Consider the following 21,275-nt stretch of genomic DNA (forward strand, 5'->3'; position numbering starts at 1 on the left):
GTAATAAATACTATTTCACATGCCATTTAAATATTCTTTTTTTTTAAAGATTTATTTATTTATGCATACAAGAGCTGGGGCACAGGCCAGAGATGGGTGGCGGGGGTGACAGGATTTACCAGAGACAGTGGGGAACAGAACAGGTGGATCAACTGAAGTACACTGCTGAGGGGAGCAGCCGGTGAGACGGGAGAGGACTGCCTCGCCATGTGGGTTGCTCCCTGGCCAGCCAGGGATTGAACACATGCTGCGGAGGCTGCGGATTGCTTCATAGGGGGGTGCTTAACCCCTTGTGCCACCAGGGAGGCCCCCCATTTAAATATTCTTTTTAAAGAAGTGCCTGTTTGCCTTTTTCATTAAAAGAATGGTTGCTTTTAAATAATCTTGTTAGTTATTTTAATGGTGTTTTGGGAGGAAACTGGGCTACCTGCTTCCAAGTCACTGGTCACCTTTAAATAGAATGCAGAGAAATTTAAAGCTTCATCCCAATATTTTCCTGACTTTTGTCCTCTCCAGTGCATCCTTCAGCCTCATTTTTAATTAGTTGGATATACTCTGCATTTATATTTTAACAAATTTACATGTGCCTCTTTGATTCCAACCTTAAATATTATGATAGGAAACTTTTATTTCTTAAACTGGAACAAGGAAATCCTTCAATAGATATATTCTAACTTATTCTTTGCTATTTTAAATTAAAAAGACATTTAGGGCCAACAGCATTATTCATTTAACAAATCCATGTTGAGTGGTTTACTACATTTCAGATCTAATAGTAGGTTGAAGTAATACATAGTGAACAAGACAGACAAGCAAGACTCCTGTTCTCTTGAAATATACTCAGCCAGAGATGATATTAGTAAAGAAATAGCTAAATAAGATAATTAAAGATAATATCTGTTTTGCAGAAATGGATCAAGAACCACAAAATGGAGAACCTGCTGAAATTAAGATCATTAAGGAAGCATACGAGAAAGCCTTTCTGTTTGTTAATAAAGGACTGAGTACAGATGAATTAGGGCAGAAGGAAGAAGCAAAGAACTATTACAAGCAAGGAATAGGACATCTGCTCAGAGGAATCAGCATTTCATCAACAGAGCCTGAACACACAGGCCCTGAGTGGGAATCTGCTAGACAGATGCAACAGAAATTGAAAGAAACACTACAGAACGTACGTACCAGGTTGGAAATTCTAGAGAAAGGTCTTGCCACTTCTCTACGTAATGATCTTCAGGAGGTACCCAAGTTATATCCAGAATTTCCTCCTAAAGACATGTCTGAAAAGTCTCCAGAGCCTCCATCCATTAGTTCACCTACTCTGCACCCTGAAGTAAATGGAAATACTTCAAATACAGGGCCACTTCCTGCACCTAATTCTGTAGCCTTACCATCTCCGAGTCATCCAGCAGAAGCACCTCCTGCTTATACCCCGCAAGCTGCTGAGGGTCACTACACTGTATCCTATGGAACAGAATCTGGGGAATTTTCATCAGTTGGAGAAGAGTTTTATAGAAATCATTCCCAGCCACCTCCTCTTGAGACCTTAGGGCTAGACGCAGATGAGTTGATTTTGATACCAAATGGAGTCCAGATTTTTTTTGTAAATCCTGCAGGAGAGGTTAGCGCACCTTCATATCCTGGGTACCTTCGAATCGTGCGGTTCCTGGACAATTCTCTTGACACAGTACTAAACCGTCCTCCTGGGTTTCTTCAGGTAAGCCAGAGAATACCATAATTTGACTTAGATGTAGAATTCATCATTTTTGTTTGTTAATATTTATAATGTGTCCAGTACACTGAACCAAAAGATCGTCAGTTCTCTTTTAAAATTGATTTCATAAAATGTATGGGGCTTCAACATCCATGTGTTTGGTAGCCTTTTTCTTTTTTAAGATATGAAATCTTTTATTAGTATTAAGATAGACCTGAAGGGTAGCAGAATATTCATCCTTGAATTTTTAATCCTTTATCTGAAGAAAAAAACCTAATAACTAATTTCAAACTATAATTCATGTGAATATATACCTATAAATATTCACAACTGTTGTCATGCACCAGCTGAGGGGCTAAACTGGGCTAGGTTCAGTCTAGTGACCAGCTGTCACAACTGGACCAGGGAGAGTTGCTGTTGCTACTGACATATAATAGTTAAGAGGCCAGGGGTGCTCTTCAACATTTAAACAATTGAGCTCCCATCAATAAAAAAATTGTCCAACCAAGTATGTCAGTAGTGCCAAGTTTGAGAAACCCTGGTGTGGAAGTAGACTGATGATTTAAGGTGCAGTACTGAGACTCCAAGCATGAAAATTTATCAAATGCTCTCAGTCCAAGATCAAAGACTAGCACTACAGATATCTCCTATTTATGGTCCTAAATAAAAAATAAAATTGCATTCAAAGTTTGAGTCTCTTTTAAGTGGCTCTCATTTGTATGTATTAAGATATTTGTAGCATCTTTTAGTGTCTTAAAAGAGAATTTTCACATGCTTATTGAATTTTTTATTCTAAAAAACAATAAGCCAGTTATGAGACGTTAAATACAATTTATGCTTTAATTGCAATAGTCTGTTTTAGAAATCAGAGTAAGATAATTTGATTTTAAGTAGGCAGGCTTAGAATTTAGGCCATCTACCCTGTGGTGATTATTTAAATAAATATATCCGCCTTATAGGAGAATAATCATCCTAAAATATGTTCCTTAAATTACCATTCCTATGTATTTTTCCTTTGCAAATGGATGTGTGTGTATTCATGTAGTATTAAAGCTCATCTCTTCTGATAAATGTTTTTTAAAAAAGTCTAGGGTCTCTAAAAGCTATTTTTTCTCATGCTTTGAGTTTTGACAGACTTTTAAAACCTGTTTAACCTGCACGTCATTCATACAAACATTTATGTCAGTTTACCCTTTCAAAGTGAAACTGGAAAAAATCAGCCAGTAATGGATGAGTTCATCAGTTTGTAATAATCCACTCTAAGAAAAGTCAGTAGATTTTGTTTGGGGATTTTTGGGGGTTCTCCAGTTAATCTTACAGAACTCATGGCATAGTACAAGAAACTTTAGCTAAAGGGTAGTTATTTAAGTATAACCATTACAAACTTTTTGTCAAATTTTATTTTTTTAAAATATTGTTATTTTAATGTTTCATTTATGAATTTCATCCTAACCAGTAACAACTGAAATTGAGGGAAAGCTATTTTATTTATCCCTAATGTAAAAATGTTTAGCTATTCAAATTTAAATAGTTTGCATAGTACTTGAAATTATTTCACATACCATAGATGCTTATGTATAATACTTTGAAAAAACAGTAGTGTTTTATTCTAACTTTATATGCGATAGTAGCTTTTGAGACAATGAAAAAAATACATCAAGAAAATTAATTTGAAATTTTTTATTAAGCACTATCAAGGAAAGAGTCATACGTGGGTAGCCTTATCCCTCCACATTTATATTCTGTGAGAGATGATGTAGAATTCTACCAATTCTACCAATGTAGAATTTTCCATTGGTACATAAAATTTTTCATGGTCTTTGACTCATATACACCATACAATGTTTCCATGGTAAATTGTCCTTGCAGCTTTTCTAAGATTAGGAAGATAGTGTCCTGAGAGAGGGGCACAGTTATATTCTGCTCACTTAAAGCATGTATGTTAATGGCAATTAATATGTTTGGATATTTGAATTTTAACTTAGACTCTTCTCAAGTTAGAGCTTCAAAATGTAAGCTTAAGTCTTCGTGCATCAACAGTCTAACCTCTCAGGTGACATTTCAGGGCAGCTTTGTGTCATTCTGATTTAGCGATAAAAATAATATATTCCATTCTAGCTCTGTCATTTCACTTCTGTTGGGCTTTAAAAAATTATTCAGGGCCTCCCCGGTGGCACAGCGGTTGAGCGCTGGGCTGCGAAGCTGCCTGAAGCCTCTGCAGCACCGGTTCGATCCCCGGCTGCTCCCCGGCCACCGGAGAAGGGTCCCACATGGCGTGCAGACCTCTCCTGCCGCCCGCTGCTCCTCTCAGCGGTGTGCTTCGGTCCTTCTGCCTGCTCTGCTCCCTGCTCTGGCTCTGGTGAATTCTCTCACCCTCCTGCGCTTCTGACTGTACCCAGTGCTTGTATAAATAAATAAATAAATCTTTAAAAAAAAAAAATTATTCAGTGTGTTGATTACTGGTTTCTTTTTTTTTTAAAAGATTTATTTTATTTATACAAGCTCTGGGGTACAGGCCAGATGCACGGGACAGTGAGAGGATTCACCAGAGGCAGAGCGGGGAACAGAACAGGCAGACTGGCAAAATACACTGCTGTATTTTGAGGGGAGCAGCGGGTGAGACAGGAGAGGTCTGGTCACAATATGGGTTGCTCCAAGGCTGGTGGGGATCGAACTCATGCTGCAGAGGCTGCAGATTGCTTCACAGTGCTGTGCTCAACAGCCTGTGCCACCAGGGAGGCCCCCTAGATTACTGGCTTCTAATTAAAATAATTTTTTGCTTCTCTCGTGCCAGATTGCATGTGTTCCACTTTTTAGTTATTGACTGAGCAACTTCTCTGTGCTTCATGTTTTTTGTACATAAAAGGACAACCTTAACCAACTTTATGGGATTATTGATGAGAATTAAACCAGCAAATCAATGTAGAGTCCTTGAAAAATGTTTGCTTTTTTAAATTTCCACAAAAAACGATGTCTAATTTGAATAAATGTTAATTTACTTTGACCAGTATTTATTCAAAGTGATTCTCATTATTGGTTAACAGTGGACTATATAAAGCCCAGGTTTTAAGTTATGATTAGTGATTTGTAGCACAGTTCTTCCTGAGTAGTTTACAGGAGCATCAAACTAGCAAGTGGTAGATTTTTCATGGAGGATTTGTTGACGCTGATATTTTTTTAAAGATCTGGTAAAAGGTACTTCAAACTTGAAAATAGTTATTTTTTGTTATGTGAATTTTAAAACCCTTGGTGAAAATCTTGTTCTAATTATATATATTTTTTAACTAATCTCTTCAGGTTTGTGACTGGTTGTATCCTTTAGTTCCTGATAGATCTCCAGTTCTTAAATGTACTGTGGGAGCCTACATGTTTCCTGATACAATGTTACAAGCATCAGGATGCTTTGTGGGAGTCGTCTTGTCTTCTGAATTACCGGAAGATGATAGAGAACTCTTTGAGGATCTGTTAAGACAAATGTCTGACCTTCGGCTCCAGGTGACTTTGTATGATAATGTTCAGGATGAAAATCTACCCTAACATGAGAAATTGTTGTAGGCTCTAATATGATCAAAGTTAGGAATCTGTGTATGCAATGTGCATGTGTATTCACATATACAAATTGGGGATTGGCTGCAAATGATGATTAAAATTGTGGACTTTGGAATCAAATTGCCTGGTTTTTTAATTCAAATTTCCCTCACTTACTACAGCTATTTATCTCAGTTTACGGATCTTCTCTAAACTTAGTTCTCTTACCATAAAATGGGGATAATAATAACATCCACTTCCTTGGGCCATGGTAAAGACTAAAATTTAATACCTTAAGGCATTTATATCAGTGCTAGCAAGTGGTAATGTTCTGTGAATATTACTGCTTTGCTGCTCAATTGGAAAAGTGGGTTAATGGAACTAAATAGTGAAGTGCAAGTAATTTCAGGGTATACGTATGACTGGCATTTTGAAATAGAAACAGTTTTTGTTTGTGAGAATTATCTTTGTTCTAATGGTAAATAAAGGCCAAATAAAGGCAAAAAATTAAAATGTGAATTTTATCCTGTCTCCATTGTGCATGCCCTTATCTGTTAAAGGGAGCTGAAATATCATGGAAAACCTTTCTTTTTTTAACTTTTTTTCCCCTTTTTTTTGTGTTGAAGAACTGAGGTGTAGGCCAAAGGTACGGGTGGTGAGAGAATTCATCAGGGACAGAGTGAGGAGCAGAGTAGTTGGATTTACTGAAATATGTTGCTAAGGGGAGCAGCAAGTGAGACAGGAGAGTCTGCTGACTGTATATGGGTTAGCTCCCTGGTAACAGTGATAGAGCTGAGACTTAACCCCTAGGCCACCAGGGAGGCTCCGGAAAAGCTTTGTTTAGGGGTTACTGCCTACCGTAATATAGAACAAGATGGGGAAATATTTTTTATTGTGAATATTTGAATTGTTATCTGGGGTTGAAGTAGATTGACAGCATGATAGTACAATCTTTCATTCTCAGCATATTATTTAGAATCTATTATTTAACTAGGTGTATGGTGTTAAATGTTGGGACAAGAAGAGAGAACGGGAGACTATAAATATTATATATGTGTAACAACTCCTATATCAGGCATCTTATAGTCTTGATAAGCACAGCGCAGTGTGATAAGAAATGAAGTAAAAGTATATGCAAAGTTCAGGAAGGAGGTTGGGGGAATTTCATAAAATTTTTCCCATTGAATTTTAGTCTTAAAAGAGTTGTTCATATTTTCTCAGTAAGCAGGACACATTTTCAGTCCTTTAAAATATCAAAAGTGATAGAGCATATCATCAGCTAAGCAGAAGGTCAGAGAGTTCCCTAAGTATTAGGCTGTATAAACTATATATGAAAATGACCTGATTACTAACATATATGTTAGCATAGCCAGTGCTGTACATTTGAACTATATTAACAAAATACTTGATCCCTGTACGGTGTGCTAATGGAGAGTTCACAAAGGCAGGAACATGGTCAAATGGATATAGATTCAAATCTTAGCTTGGAAATTTACTACTTCAATGAAGTGGACATTCTAAAATCCTTCTGACGTATTAGAGAGTTGTTTGTCCCTTGACCCTTAACATTCATTCAACCTATATTACTGGAAAGACATTAAACTGTCTTATAGGTTATTTTTTTTCTCTGTTCAGTTTTGTTTTTTGGTTGCATGTTATTTTTAGCATGCTCTATTGTCCCAGAACTTTAGCTGTAAACAAACGGTAATTCGTTGATTTAATTGTCTTTTCTCTTAAGCATTCATCCAGCAAAGTGTATGCTTGCAGAATAAATTTAGTATTAAGTGCAAAGGCAACCAAAAAAACAAAATCAACCTTGCAGAGTTTTTGACCTGCACGTGTTTTCTTAATTGCCTTTAAATTCATTTAGTCTTATGTGTGTTTTTCTAAGCCTTACTATTTAATTCAATTCAGTAGTAATTACTTAAATTCAAATGTGGCTGCATCTGATTTATCATTTATACCAACAAGCTTTAAGTTTATCTTTTATAATACCTTTTGAAAATTGCTTTAGGCCATAAGCTCTGAACCAAAGAAAAAGGTTTGAGGTTTGATATGAGATAAAACAAAAGTATGGGGAAAAAATAGGCAAAAGTAGTTGTATCTATAGATTGTCAAACACTGACATTTGAAAAAAATCTAAAGGAAAATACTAACATTTGAGCACATGTATTATTAGAGCATTGGACAGAGCTTAGAGGGAAGTCATTTGAGAAAATCTGGATTTGACCTAAGCTTAGTCCTTTACTCTTTAGACCAACTGGAACCGGGCAGAAGGAGAAAATGAATTCCAAATCCCTGGAAGATCAAGAGCTCCCCCTGACCAATTGAAAGAAGCCAGTGGCACTGATGTGAGACAGTTAGATCCTTCATTGGACCAAGGCAGTAAGGATGTGCGTCATAAAGGAAAACGAGGGAAAAAGGTAAGTAAAAGAGCAGTAAGGTGTGCGTGTCTATTCTGATGATACCTTTCACCAGTTCCAATTATTTATGAGATCCCCTTCTGCAACTTGTGGTGTCAGTCAGTAAATACTGGTAAAAGTAATTAGAATGTCCCTTTCCGTTGCTTGAATTGTTTTAAAAGATATTTCGTATTGGGAGGAGGAATAGATATTTTTTCAACTAATTGAAATATTTTTATAATTACATTAGTGATGCATATACTTTTTTTTAGTTTTGTGTTGTGGTCTTCTCTACCTTCCTGTATATAAATATGCCAGGATCTTAGGACTAGGTATGCTCCTGTCTCGTGTTTCTTCCACTGCTGTTTTTATTCGGGTTTCTTATTTCTTCATGGGTGGTCAATAAGACAGAGATTGGATTTTTAAAAATATACTTACTAATTTCTTTTTCATTTCTTAGTCTGAGTAGATACTATTCTATAAATGTTAAAGTGTTAGAATGCAGTGGCAAAAGTTCAGATTTTTAACTTGAGAAATTTACTTGATAAGCAGATCAGCAAAGAGAAAATTTCATTCTATCATGGTATTGCATTTTGTTTTAAAGTATTCTGGTAACTAGGTTGGTTGGAGATATTTTCATTAACTACATCTAGTATTTTTTTATATAATGTTTACAATTTGCCCCTTACTACCTTACTATTTCACATTTTGAAACATTTTTACTTTTAGACAAAAGATACTTCAAATGAAGAAGTTAATCTGAGTAACATTGTACCCTATGAGCCAGTTTCAGAAGAAAAAGCAAAGGAATTACCTGAATGGAGTGAAAAAGTGGCTCAGAACATTTTGTCAGGTATTACAGTAACAGACTTTTATTCACTGTAATGTGAAACTTTTGGTATCCATAAGGGAATACTGAGCTATATTTTGTATTTTAGTTCTAGATAATCAGTTATAAATATTTAAACAAAAATAGAAGGAACATCGCTTAGAACATCAATTGTCATATAGGTGTAAGTTTTTCGTGGCCAGTTATTCTCTGTTTGTACTCTGTAAAATTGACATGGCAGTCTTAAGTTAGTCTCGCTCCAAGGGTGAATGGTCTAGCAAACAGGCATAAGCTGCATATAATCTGGCATATTCTTGGAAATTTCCAGCATCATTCATTATAAACACATCTTTCCAGATTCAGGGGAAACCATTTCTTAAGAGGGGAATGTCAAGATTATGTTGAAAGAATATATGAAACAGGAGATATGGCTGCTGGCCATTTTTGGAAAAGTCAGCTACTACAGGGAAAAAAAAAGTCTGCTAGCACATAGATTCCACACACTGATTCTACTCAAAGGAATAGAGCTTCTTAGACCCAGTTAATTCTGGAAAAGATCTCTTCAGATATTTCAAAAGAACTCTAAGCAGTGCATCATTTAAAAATGAACAAAAACTACATTCTGCTGATCTCATTGTCTTCATGTTTGTAATTCTTTTCCTTTTCATCTTATAACCTCAGGGCTAGAGTTTAGTAATAGGCATAATGGTAATATTCAAACTTCCTAGCTGGCTATAAGTATATGTCTTCTTTTGTTCTTTTTAATAGGTACAATAAAAAACAATTAGCTCACCAATACTTAAGGTACAAATGACAAAGAAAGGCACAGAGAATATATATATGAAAAATTACCTGTCAAGAGACTTTTAATGTGATTGTACTTGCACTCGCATCATGTATCTTAACTTCACAAGATGAGTAACTAGAACCAGAGATCTAAATTGAGCTCATTCACCATAGCCCATCACTGGTTCCTGTCCACTGTTGAAGGATGAATAAAGATCAGTAAAAGCTATAGTCTTATCCTTTAAATTTACCTTTATAGAATTTTGGCTTAGTATTTTTAAATAAACAGGTCTGATTTTTCCATGATCACTGGATGTCTTCTCACTCAATGGCTAAAGTAATTATGTACAAACCATTCCACAGACCTTAGGGGAGAAGCACCTCAAGTATTTCATATGTCTAACTTTAAAAGTTCCATTTTTTTTTTTCAGGGTATAATCACAAAGGGACTATTTAAAATTATAAGTTCTTTCCAGAGGAGAGTAATACTTTGCTTTTTAGGGGACAACCCTTCCTCCTTATGTGTCTTTCTTTGCTTCTCTCATCTAGTTCCCATTTCCCCTTTTCTCACATGTTCCCTCCCTCGGGGCCTTTCTCTTTAGAGAAGTGTCTGTATTCTCCCTATCCCTTTGTTCATGCAGCAAGAAACAACTGGGGGCTGCTCCCATGAAAAATAAATTAAATCATCTAGGCCTCTCAGTTTTAATCTCTTGGGTTTTTTTCTTCTTGCACTTTCTTTGGGTGTTTTTATGTCTCTCAGTCAGTCAGTTTTATGTTAGAAGCTTAAAGGTGCTTAAGGTCAAGGTGTTAAGATGTGGGATTTAGGGAGGAATGGGATCACCTGCTCTGCGCTTTTAGCCTAAATCAAACAAGCAGGAGTAGATAGTGGTAAAGATTTGTTCATTTCTATAATGGTTTGTGTTGTTTGTGTCATTCTCCTTCAGCTCTTCAAGGGGAGGTGGAGGGGGATGAAGAGGGTTTGTGAGGAAGGAAGTGGTACCTGGACTAAGGCAACTAGAACAAGGATAGCTGGGTCTGCTAGTCAAATGCCATCTTTAGTAGTATACTGTTGTAACATAGAGATGCCTACACATGGCAACATAGATTAATACAGAATTCTGCTACTGAGTGATATATAAATGTTGAAAGATAAATTTATTTAGAAAACTGTAAGTGGGAAGTTTGCTTGAAAATTTATGGCATCTAAAATTGAATATTTTTCCTATTAATCGGTTATTAATTAAATTAGGATTTAAAAGTATAATTAGCCTTAATATTATTCAACTTAACATTTTTCTTTGAAAAGGTGCTTCCTGGGTGAGTTGGGGTTTAGTCAAAGGTGCAGAATTTACTGGCAAAGCAATCCAGAAAGGCGCTTCTAAACTTCGAGAACGGATTCAGCCAGAAGAAAAACCTGTGGAAGTTAGCCCAGCTGTGACCAGGGGACTTCATATAGCAAAGCAGGCCACAGGAGGAGCAGCGAAAGTCAGCCAGTTCTTGGGTAAAGTAACTTTAGATTACTTTTCAGTTAAATTAAAAATAATTTGTTAATCCAGGTTAACCTAAGTGCTCATTTAGATGGTTTAAGAATAAAGAATTTTTTCTAAGAACAAAGTTTTACCTTGCTACTACAGTGGGATCTACAGAAAAACATGTATTTATCTGAGTCTTAGAAATAAGAATTTTAAGCACTTGCCACATCTGATTAAGAACCTGCATTTTTTCCTTAAAATTCCTAGATGTCTCTTATTTACATACTAAAGTTCAAGAAACACTGGTTAAAGGGTTGTTTTAATGTGTTGGAGAGGGGATTTGTCTTTGCCTTTGGAATGGTTTTGACTATATGTGCTATCCTGGAATATGATACATTTATTTTTTTATCTTCCCTCATGAAAAACATAATTCTAACTTTTTAAAAATAAATTATTTATATATATTTTATATCATTGTTCATTTTTGTACAATGTTTGCTTACTTTTCTCAGGTGTAGTCCCCATAGAATTTCCACCGCCAATTCGCCAGTGTACCATCACCATAGTGTGCTCTTCCCGCCCTCCTTTTGATACCTCTTCCTCCTCCTCCCCCACACAATGTCTCTGATTTATAGTTGCCTGATTATTTTTGTTTTGTTGTGTTTATTTTTATTATTTTTTCCCTGATCCCTTATTTGGTTTCCCTATATTCCTATTAGTGAAACAATCCCATGTTTTTCTTTTTCCTTCTGACTTATTTCTCTGAATATGAATATGATACATTCTTTCAAGGACAACTGACTCCTTAGTAGCCAAGAGCCTGGGAGGCAGGAGGTATTGTTTGAGAAAGGATGTTTAATAGATTCTTGTGCCAGCCTTCCCAAACATTTCCTTTTTAATCCCTTCTCTTGAGAATCAGAGCTCTAAATTCGGTATTTTAAAGTGGTCAAATAGCTACTTACAGTATTATCATTTAATTATTTAAAAAAAAAAAGTTGGGTATTTAGTGTTCTTTTAAATCAGATTTTTTTTTTTTTACTTCTATATAAACTTAATTTTCATTTCTATTTCAGTGAGTTTGCTGATGTAGAAAAAAAAATCAAGTACACTTAACTGGAAAACACAAAAAGTGAACCTACCCATTTTGCATTGCAACAATCAGATAGAAAAGGTTTTCTTTTAAGTAAAAATACCAAAAAGAACATTGTATTTGAGAGACATGTAGTTATAAGAGGCAGGTAATTTGCTACTAATGTAGGCTCAGCAAATATTCCTTAAACTAAATAATAGCTTTTGTTTAAAAAACAGCCAATTTTAGTTCTATCCTTAAATAGAAATGCTAACATTATGCAGTAAAACAAGTTTAGATGCCCCTGTAAGAATTTTGTTAAATAAAACTCATAACATCAAGGAAAGAACACATTTTTTTCCTAAGATTTTTTTTTTACCGGTTGTATTAGTAGATGGAGTTTGCACTGTAGCAAATTGTGTTGGAAAGGAACTAGCTCCACATGTCAAGAAGCATGGAAGCAAACTTGTTCCCGAATCTCTTAAAAAAGACAGAAATGGGAAGTCTCCTCTGGATGGTGCCATGGTTGTAGCAGCAAGTAGTGTTCAAGGTAACATAAAGGCCCAGAAATTTAACTAGGAAGGTCTATTGGCTTAGGCCAGTTTTACTTACTTTTAAATGTATTTTCAGGATTTTCAACTGTCTGGCAAGGATTGGAATGTGCAGCTAAATGCATTGTTAACAATGTTTCAGCAGAAACCGTACAAACTGTCAGATACAAGTAAGTTGAATTTTGTCAGTTTGTATGCCTCTTATGCATTTATAGAAATCCAGGACATCAAAGAAGTTATTTTTATTAAGTGTCTGACAAAACAATTTTTTCACTATTTTTCTTAAGTAGGAAGAAACATGTTTTTAACAAATTAATAGGATTGCTGTGATTTTGTTTATAATTTACTATTTATTATCAATATTTGTTTACCATTAGTGCCTAGAGTTACTATATGCCTTAATTATGTTCATGATGTATGATATTTGTCTATAGGTTTTATGGGAAAAACTTGAATTATAATTAAGCTGTTTTAGATGGATGTCAGATGGATGTCATCTATTCCATGTAATACAAAATGGACAAAAGTAGAATGATTTGCCCATAAGTGTTTTAAAGATGAGACTAAAAAAATAGGATCTTCTGATTTTAGTTCTTAATACTGTCCTTACAAATACTAGAGGAATCAAACTTAAAAATAAACAAAAACCTAAATCTAGTATGAAGAACCTGAGTTGCTTTTCTTAGCTTTGAGTTCATTTAGATCTTAGATCTTAGTATTTAATGTTTATTTAGAAAGCATATTCTCTTAATGGTATTCTCTCCTCTTGGTGATCTGTGTTAATTATCCACTCACAGGATTCAAACATTTGAATTTATACATTTGAATTTATACTTAAGTATCAGACATTTTATTTAGAGTTTTTCATCTGTATTATTTTATCTTCATCACTATTCCCTCCATTTTCTAGATGAGGAAACCAAAGCACAGAATGTTAAGTACCTTGTTAGAGATTATGCCCTATTAAGTAGTATAGCTGGGATATAAACCAAATCTCTCTCTGTCATGCACTGTCAGAGAATGGTGCTGCATCACCATTCTCCTCGGTGGGTTATTTGTTTAACTTTAATATATGGAGTTATTTTCCACCACTGTCTGGCATGTCTTTAAATTACCCCCCACCACACAGTGAATTGTCTTTGACTTAGGAAATACTAACTTTTTCCAGCCCAAGTTAGTTTGATCTGTTCAGTCTTGGGCATGCATATATTTGAATAGAAGCAACATGGCAAAACATCTTGATGTGTCAAGAAAAAAGATCTGGAAAAGAAAATACAAGGTGTTCTTACTGCCTATGGTAATCCCTCCTATGCTAATAGGCAATAGTTGTTTTAAATTGCCTTAATTATATGTATTATGCTCAGGAGGAAAACAAATGTGTTATTGAACTTCTGTATGAGAGTTCTGGTGGTATCGGTCAATACAGAGGAATATCTTGTTATTTAAGCATGTTCAAAAGTAGATTGTATTAAAGGAATATTTATCCATGCCTTTTATGGTTTTGATTGTGATTCAGGGTTATGAATGGTTCACAAAAGGATTCATATAATTATGCTCTTAAAATGTTTAGGAAAATGTATAGAATTGTTAATAGTTTACCTTTATCAGCTACCTTAGTACTTTCATTTTAGGATCATTAAGACAGGAATAATGAAAAGCAATAAGTCAACCTGCTATAGTTTAAATGCAATATGGTATCTATTAGATAATTTATCACTAGTAGCTAAATATCACATTGAAGCTCCTTTGTTTCCACTCTAAATTGTTCAGGGGAAAATAATACCACTTCAGTAAATTAGGTTTTTGTTTTCCCCTTAGAATATTTTCTTAGAACACTTATTTGTGAAGAATAAACTTAGCAAAAAATATTTTTCTGTAAAGAATTTACTTTTTAAATATATTTTATTAGTTTGTTTAGTGAATTTTAACTAAACTGTCCTTAAATTTGCCCTGGGCGAAGGGGTAATTTAAATCTGATAAGGTTAACTCCTTTGGCAGATGTCATACTACCCCAAATCTGCTATATAACATGTACTAGTCAGGACTTACAGAATCAACCATCTCTTTTGAATATGGTAACTATATAAATATTTAAACACCATCACAATGTCCTTCATTTATTTTTTCTTGTATTGTAAATATCCTTCCTAGTTTCTGTAACAGTATGGTTTCTATATACAGTATGGTTTCCAAGTCCTTTACTGGTGGTCTCAAAACATGGCACCGAGAAGTGAATCTAATATACCAGATACGTTATGATCAGATTGAATACAGTGTTGGTAAGATTTTTGCACTTGATAAATATGGCATACAAGAGAAGTCTTCATGGAAAACAAGTAAAATCATCAGGGTACCAAAACAGATCCCTTTTTAATACATTGTTAAAAATAATACAGCTTTTAGAATTGTAATACATATAGAAGAAACATCATGAGGGCAGTTAGATCTATCAAACTGGACCAGTAGAATAAGGGACATCCAGTATTCAGAAGTGGAAATTTTTATGTGGAGGAATTCCAGTGTTCAAAAACACTGATGGGGGAAATTCTTGTTTTGATATCACTTCACTGGAGTTCACAAAATCCTGAAGAGAGAAGCTTTAATGGAAATGTGCTCAACTGAAATTAAGGTTATTCTTCCAGTGCTAAAACTGCCAACACTGCTTTTTCTCATTTGGTTTTAGCCAGTGCCAACTGATGATATTTGTGACAATGGGAAGGCCCCAAGTCTTTGCAACACAGCAAATTATGTGTAATTGAGGGTTGCAAGGTAACTGGTAGAAGGCGGTTATAGGAAGCATTTCAGTCTGTTTTCTGGTGAGACTATTCCTGTCAGGAGTGCTTGACAGATTGTGGCTTCTGCTATTCTCTGACTAATTATTAAGGCAAAGGACACAACAGAATCATTATTCAGGAGCATAACAGTGAAATTACCTCACATTTCTAATACTGAGGTTCAGAAAACCAAGCTTAAGCCAGTAGGATTGCAAATCATGGATCTAGGCCAGGTTAATGTCATAGAGGATTTCTTTCATTCAAAGCACAAATCCTGTGTTAGTCTAAAATGTCCAGTTACAGTTTACAAAACACCTAGGAATCTTCAGTGTATTAAGACAAAATTGTCAAAGTTTTACCTGTCTGTTGTTTAAACAGTCCTGTAACTGAGGAAATCTATGGCAAGAAAGTTATAAAAGACTGGTACTTAAAACAGGGTAAGTTTTAGTAACCTTGTATGGGTCCTCAAATTGTATTTTCTCATATAAATGACATGTAGGATATTTTTATCATAAAAAATAAGTACATTTCTGTAGTTCTTTGTAATTTTTCAAGTACTTTGTATACATTGAATGATTTAGAAACTGTGAAATTGACTAAGGAAGAAACAAATATTGAATGCCAGTAACTGTTTTGATTGCTTAGGTAAATTAATGAACAAAGGAAAGAGTTCCTTCTCATGTGGGACCTTATAGTCTAGTAAGACAATAAACGAAAAAGAAACAATAGCTGTAAATAAGTTCTATAGTAAATGGCAGGTGATAAGTTATAGAAGAAAAAAAAAAGCAGTTTAAAGGGGAATCGATTGACAGTGGAGTGGGGCATGTGGGATAAGGCAGCTTAATTAGTAGGCAAACTTAAAGAAGGTAAGGCAGTTAGCTGTGTGAATACTTGGAATGAGAGTAGTCTGAGCAAATACCAGCCAGTCCAAAGGTCCTAAGGTGGCATATTGTGCTTGGTGGGTTCAAAGTCCAGCTGGTCTACCAGTGAGTCTGTAGTAAAGTGTGGAGTGAGGGAAATAGTATTAGAGAATCGCAGCTTAAAGACAAACTCAGATTCTAGTAGTTTAAAAGACTTAACCTTTGGTAGACCTCAAACCATTTTTGGTGACTAAATTACTGGTGTCCTGCAGTTGCTTCAATGAAAATTCTCTTATACTTCGAGAAGTTGTTAATAATGACTGATTAACAACTTTTATTAAAACTTACGTTTTATTCTTCAACATAGTCTTTATTTATCACATTAATTTCAATTAACCTGAGTTTATTTTCACAGTTTTTGCTAAAAGAAAAAATACAGCCTTGTTATATAGTGTGATTTTATCCGTTACTATGTCTTAAGCTATTAAGTTGAAAACTAACCTTTGATTTTGCTTTCAGGGATAACATACTAATTGTGTGACTTATTTAATATTAACTCAGAAGATCTTAATTTATAACATTGTAGTTTCTTTATTATTTCTTTTAAAGGTATGGGCATACTGCGGGAGAAGCTACACATGATGCAGTAGATTCTGCCATCAATGTTGGTGTAACTGCCTATAATATTGACAACATTGGTATCAAAGCAATGGTGAAGAGAACTGCAAAACAAACTGGACATACACTCCTTGAGGACTATAAACTAGTTGATAATTCTAAGGGGGGAAATCAAGAAGTGGGAGAAAATGTAAATGTGAAAGGGGAGAATGATGATCAGACCAAGGAACTAAAGAAGAAGGAGTCAAAGAAGAACGATAAATGATGGAAATGCTGTGAATTACCTATACCAAAGCCTTATAAAATGAATGCAGTTTTGTTAAATAGGCAGATGTGGATTTCCCACAGATTAACCAGTATTTAAACAATGTATTCATTCTTACTAAGTGACTTGTTTCATAAGCTTTATGGCATGTATTCTACTTAAAAGGAAAAGAATCAGTATTCTTGCATCTGGCCCTTGGAAATATACAGTTATATTCTCAGTAAGTTTATTTTTTTCTAAATGTGGCTAAAATATTTTTGCAGTTAAGACTAATCATATGTATATTATAAACCTCATTAAACCTATTGTTAAACTATTTTTGTATTTACTATCTTTCAGAAAGTAGGAAAGTATGAGGAAGTAACAAGGTAGGAGATTATATATTTACATAAAACTTAGTTCAATTTGTACTGGCAAAGGATCACTTAAAATATTGTTTCCTCTTTATGTACTAATGGTGAATTTTTTTTTATAGGTGCTTGTCAGAATTTTAAGTGTATAAGCTAAAAAACTGTAATCTTAAACTAAAAGAACTTTCATTTAACATTTAAAAGCCTTCAAAACATGAAGAGACTACTCGTGAATAGTAAAATGAGGTTCTATAAAATTATTTGATAGCTTATCTCTGTTAGAAAACATGATTATCTTTTTTATTTAAAATAAGTACAGATTTTTAAATATTCTGGATTTAGACTGGTATTGATCTGTTAGGAGTCTTAGAAATATTGGGGGATGAGTGGCAGCCTACTAAAATTTGAAATGATTATTACCAGCTTAATTAGACAAAAGAGGACTTTAACAAAACATGTTACCATATTTACTTCTGTAAGTTTTTCCAGAAGACTAAAATTTTGTAAAAACTCCAACACAAAACAGTTGTGTTTACAGATGGTAAATATATTTTTATTTGGGATTCAGTCAGTGGAATTTTATATATTAAGAAACCAACAAAGGATATTATTAGAAAAGTTTCTATTCATAATCAGGATAAAGTTGTGAAGAACGTAGCTTTAACTAACCCATTTTGGGTGGGCATAATAGTTTACACTCTGGCAGACCAAGCTGTTTCACAGACTTATAAGCTATAAATATGTAAGTAAATACCTAATGGCATTTAATTTTGTTTACTGATTTTAAAAGATTGGTGTTGGTTTTTATGGCTGTAGTCCATTCTGATATTTCCGAACCTCTAATGGCTACAGTTTATTGAATTCATGTAAAATTGTCCAAAGAATATATTTGTGAATAAAGTGCCCCTGAGTTAATTGGCTTCAAATGTATACATGAGCTTGGATTTCAGGAACACATTGAATTGGTAGTGCCTTTCCCTAAAACCAAGGATATTGTACTAGTGTTAAAATGGAAATAAAATTCACTTGGTAAATGGCTGCCGATCCATCTCTGCTTTGTTTAAGAAATGGAATGACAAATAGTATAGCCTAAAGATTAAAAAGTTACCTTAGACCAGAAGTTAGCAAATCTGGATTTGCCAACTAGGTATGTAGTTACCCATTTCAATTCGTTCTGTTTACCTGGTTGTGGGTTAATTCTTTGGATTAATAGCTAGATAAATTTTGATCAAAATAGCTGCAATGTTTGCATTCTCCAGAGAAACAGAGTCAACGGAAGTTGACTTTTGTACAACAGAGGTTAGGGGCACCAACCCCCTGTGCAATCAGCATATAACTGTTGGCCCCACAAAATTTAGTAGTCTACTATTGACTAGAAGCCTTACTGAAAACATAAACAGTTGATTCACACATACTTTTTTACATGTTATATATGTTATATACATGTTTAGAGTAAGCTATTGAAAATACTAAAAAAATCATAGCAAATAAATTTACATGATTGTATTTATTCATACCATAAGTTTACATCTCCCATTTATAAGAAAATCCATATGTAAGTGGAACAGCAGAGTTTAACCTATGTTGTTCAGTGGTCAGCTACTTTTTTATTTGTATGTACATACATAAAGAGAGAGAGAGAGCAAGATTATCAGGAATTTAATCATGAAATTACAGAAGCTGATCGTTCCCAAGACCTGTTGTTAGTGAGTTGGAGTTCCAAGTCCAAGTATGATAGCCTGAGGACCAGGAGTGCCAACTGTGTTCTGGTCTGAAAGCTGGCAGGCTTGAGACCCGATAACAGCCTGTTTCACACTAAGTCTGAAGGCCAAGAAAGACACTATACCAATTAAAGCAGTTAGGAGATTCTATTCAGATCTTCATTTGAGTGGAAGAGGACAACTCATCTTAGGGAGAGCAATCTGCCATACTCAGCTTACTGATTGAAATGTTAATCTCATCCAGAAATACCCTCATAAACATCCAAAATAATACCTGGCCAAATGTCTGGAAAGCCCATGGCTCTGTCAAGCTGACAAAATTGACTATTATAGCATCTTAGTTTTCATTGTCGAGACTTTTCCCCTAGCTCTAAGTTCTTTTGAGATTCAGCAGATTCATAAAAAACAGTTCTCAATATTTATTGCTACTGGGGTTTTTCTACACTTGCTTCTACAGACTGTTTCTTCCCTATGCTGTACTACATAGTTTTCTGGGACCACCTCAAGCCCTAACCAGCTATAGAAATAATGACAGTAATATTTATATAATGCTTGCTATGTACCAGTAATGTTGCAAGTGCTTTTACATAAATATTAAGTCATTTCAACCTCACAGCATTCTTGTGAGGTACGTAATTTCACAATCCTCACTATACAGAATAGGGAACAGGTATAGAGACCTTAAGTAACCTTCACAAAATTGAATAGAACAGTATGAAAGAAGATCTCACTAGCCTCCAAAAGGAGGGATTTACACAGCAGAGTAATATTTAGGCTAGATGTCTTTTTTTTTTTTTTTTAACAGAGGTAGATGGGAAGGAAAACTGGTTTTTAGATATTCTGATTCCAGTTGTTTAACACTATTAGTATGTTTAGTGTTAATTTACAATTCATTGGTTTGATATTTTGTATTAAGTTTTCCAAGATATTAACAAATACATAAGCAGTCTTAAGATTTTGGTGCTAGTGTGAGCTTTTGCCTTTTTCTCTGTCTTCATAGGTATTACAGAGTACATTAAGAAAAGCCAGGCTTAGAGCTTGTTAGCTATAAATTTCATATTCTACTTTTTAAGTAAGTCTGATAAATAATGCTGTCCTCAAAACAAACTATTTCTCTTGTCAAACTCAGGACTTGGTGTTTTTAAACAGACTACCTAATGAGTTTTGCTCTTTTGCATTTAGAGTAGCAATAGAAATTCTTAAAAGGGGGACATTTCATTGATTTTTTTTTCTGAATAGCTTGTCTTCAGAAATTTTCTTTATTCACCACATATTTTAAAGATCCAGAAAGATTAACTTTAAAAAAATCTTTAAGGGCCTCCCCGGTGGCGCAGTGGTTGAGCGCTGGGTTGCGAAGCTGCCCGCAGCCTCTGCTGCGCTGGTTTGATCCCCGGCTGCTCCCCGGCCACGGAGGAGGAGGGTCCCACAAGGCGCGCAGACCTCTCCTGCCGCCCGCTTCTCCCCTCAGCAGTGTACTTCGGTCCTTCTGCCTGCTCTGCTCCCCGCTCTGGCTCTGGTGAATTCTCTCACCTTCCCGCACTTCTGACTGTACCCAGTGCATGTATGAACAAATAAACAAATAAATAAAACATGCCTCTATTAAAAAAAAAAACTTTAAGAACACAAGTCAGAAGACAAGAACCGCAAATGATGTCTTTAATTGTATTCAATGCAGAAGTTGTCAATGTGGTTTGATCACTCTTGGAGGAGATATTCGTTCAGTGACTTCATAGAAGAGGAAAGTATTCATTCCACCACCATCCTTCTCCCCACATCTCCATCCCTATTCTGTTCAAAATTGGAAGGCAAATTTGGAAGCCAGTTGAAGAGTAAATTGCTAGAATGCTATAAAAGAAAGAAGATAGAGTTCTGCAATAAAGGTTTGGCCCCAGCATTTACATGTTTAAGAAGCTCCAAAGACAATATCCCTAATTAATAAAAACACTACTATTTAGGGAGTTAACGGAGTTGGGTGCTAATTAATGAGGCTTTGGTAGGCAGTTTTAGAAAGTAAGGTTTTTGAGGTACTGTGTGACAGTGTAGCTGTGGAAGTAGCGTCAAGTGATCAGAGTTGCAAGTTAAAGTGCAAAATTGACCTGTAAGCCTTGGTCAGTGGAAAGGTCACTCACTAAAGCAGACACAGTGAAAGTCTGTGTGAAGCAAGGGGGAGGTAGATTGGATTTACACTAAGAATGTGAGCTACACAGGAGTGGGTTTTTACACAAGAATTGTAGAGGTGGTAATCTAACCCAAAGGACCTAGAAGTTCCACAGAGAAACCAGAAAACAACAAAAAAATCAACTCTTGCCTTTTGATATTTTTAAAAATATGGTTTAGGT

General features: G+C 35.0%; 1 protein-coding gene across 1 annotated transcript; it reads left to right on the forward strand.

The window, feature by feature from the left end:
* Positions 1–910: 910 nt before the first annotated feature.
* SPART (spartin) lies at positions 911–16,865 on the forward strand (the record flags this gene model as incomplete). Its single annotated transcript, XM_084235305.1, has 8 exons — positions 911–1,714; positions 5,009–5,206; positions 7,495–7,662; positions 8,371–8,494; positions 10,563–10,757; positions 12,189–12,347; positions 12,428–12,518; positions 16,592–16,865. The coding sequence occupies 8 exons, from the start codon at positions 911–913 to the stop codon at positions 16,863–16,865; spliced, it is 2,013 nt and encodes a 670-aa protein (XP_084091431.1).
* Positions 16,866–21,275: the final 4,410 nt, after the last annotated feature.

The sequence above is a fragment of the Talpa europaea genome, assembly GCF_964194135.1.
Source record: "Talpa europaea genome assembly, chromosome: 6".
NCBI lineage: Eukaryota > Metazoa > Chordata > Mammalia > Eulipotyphla > Talpidae > Talpa > Talpa europaea.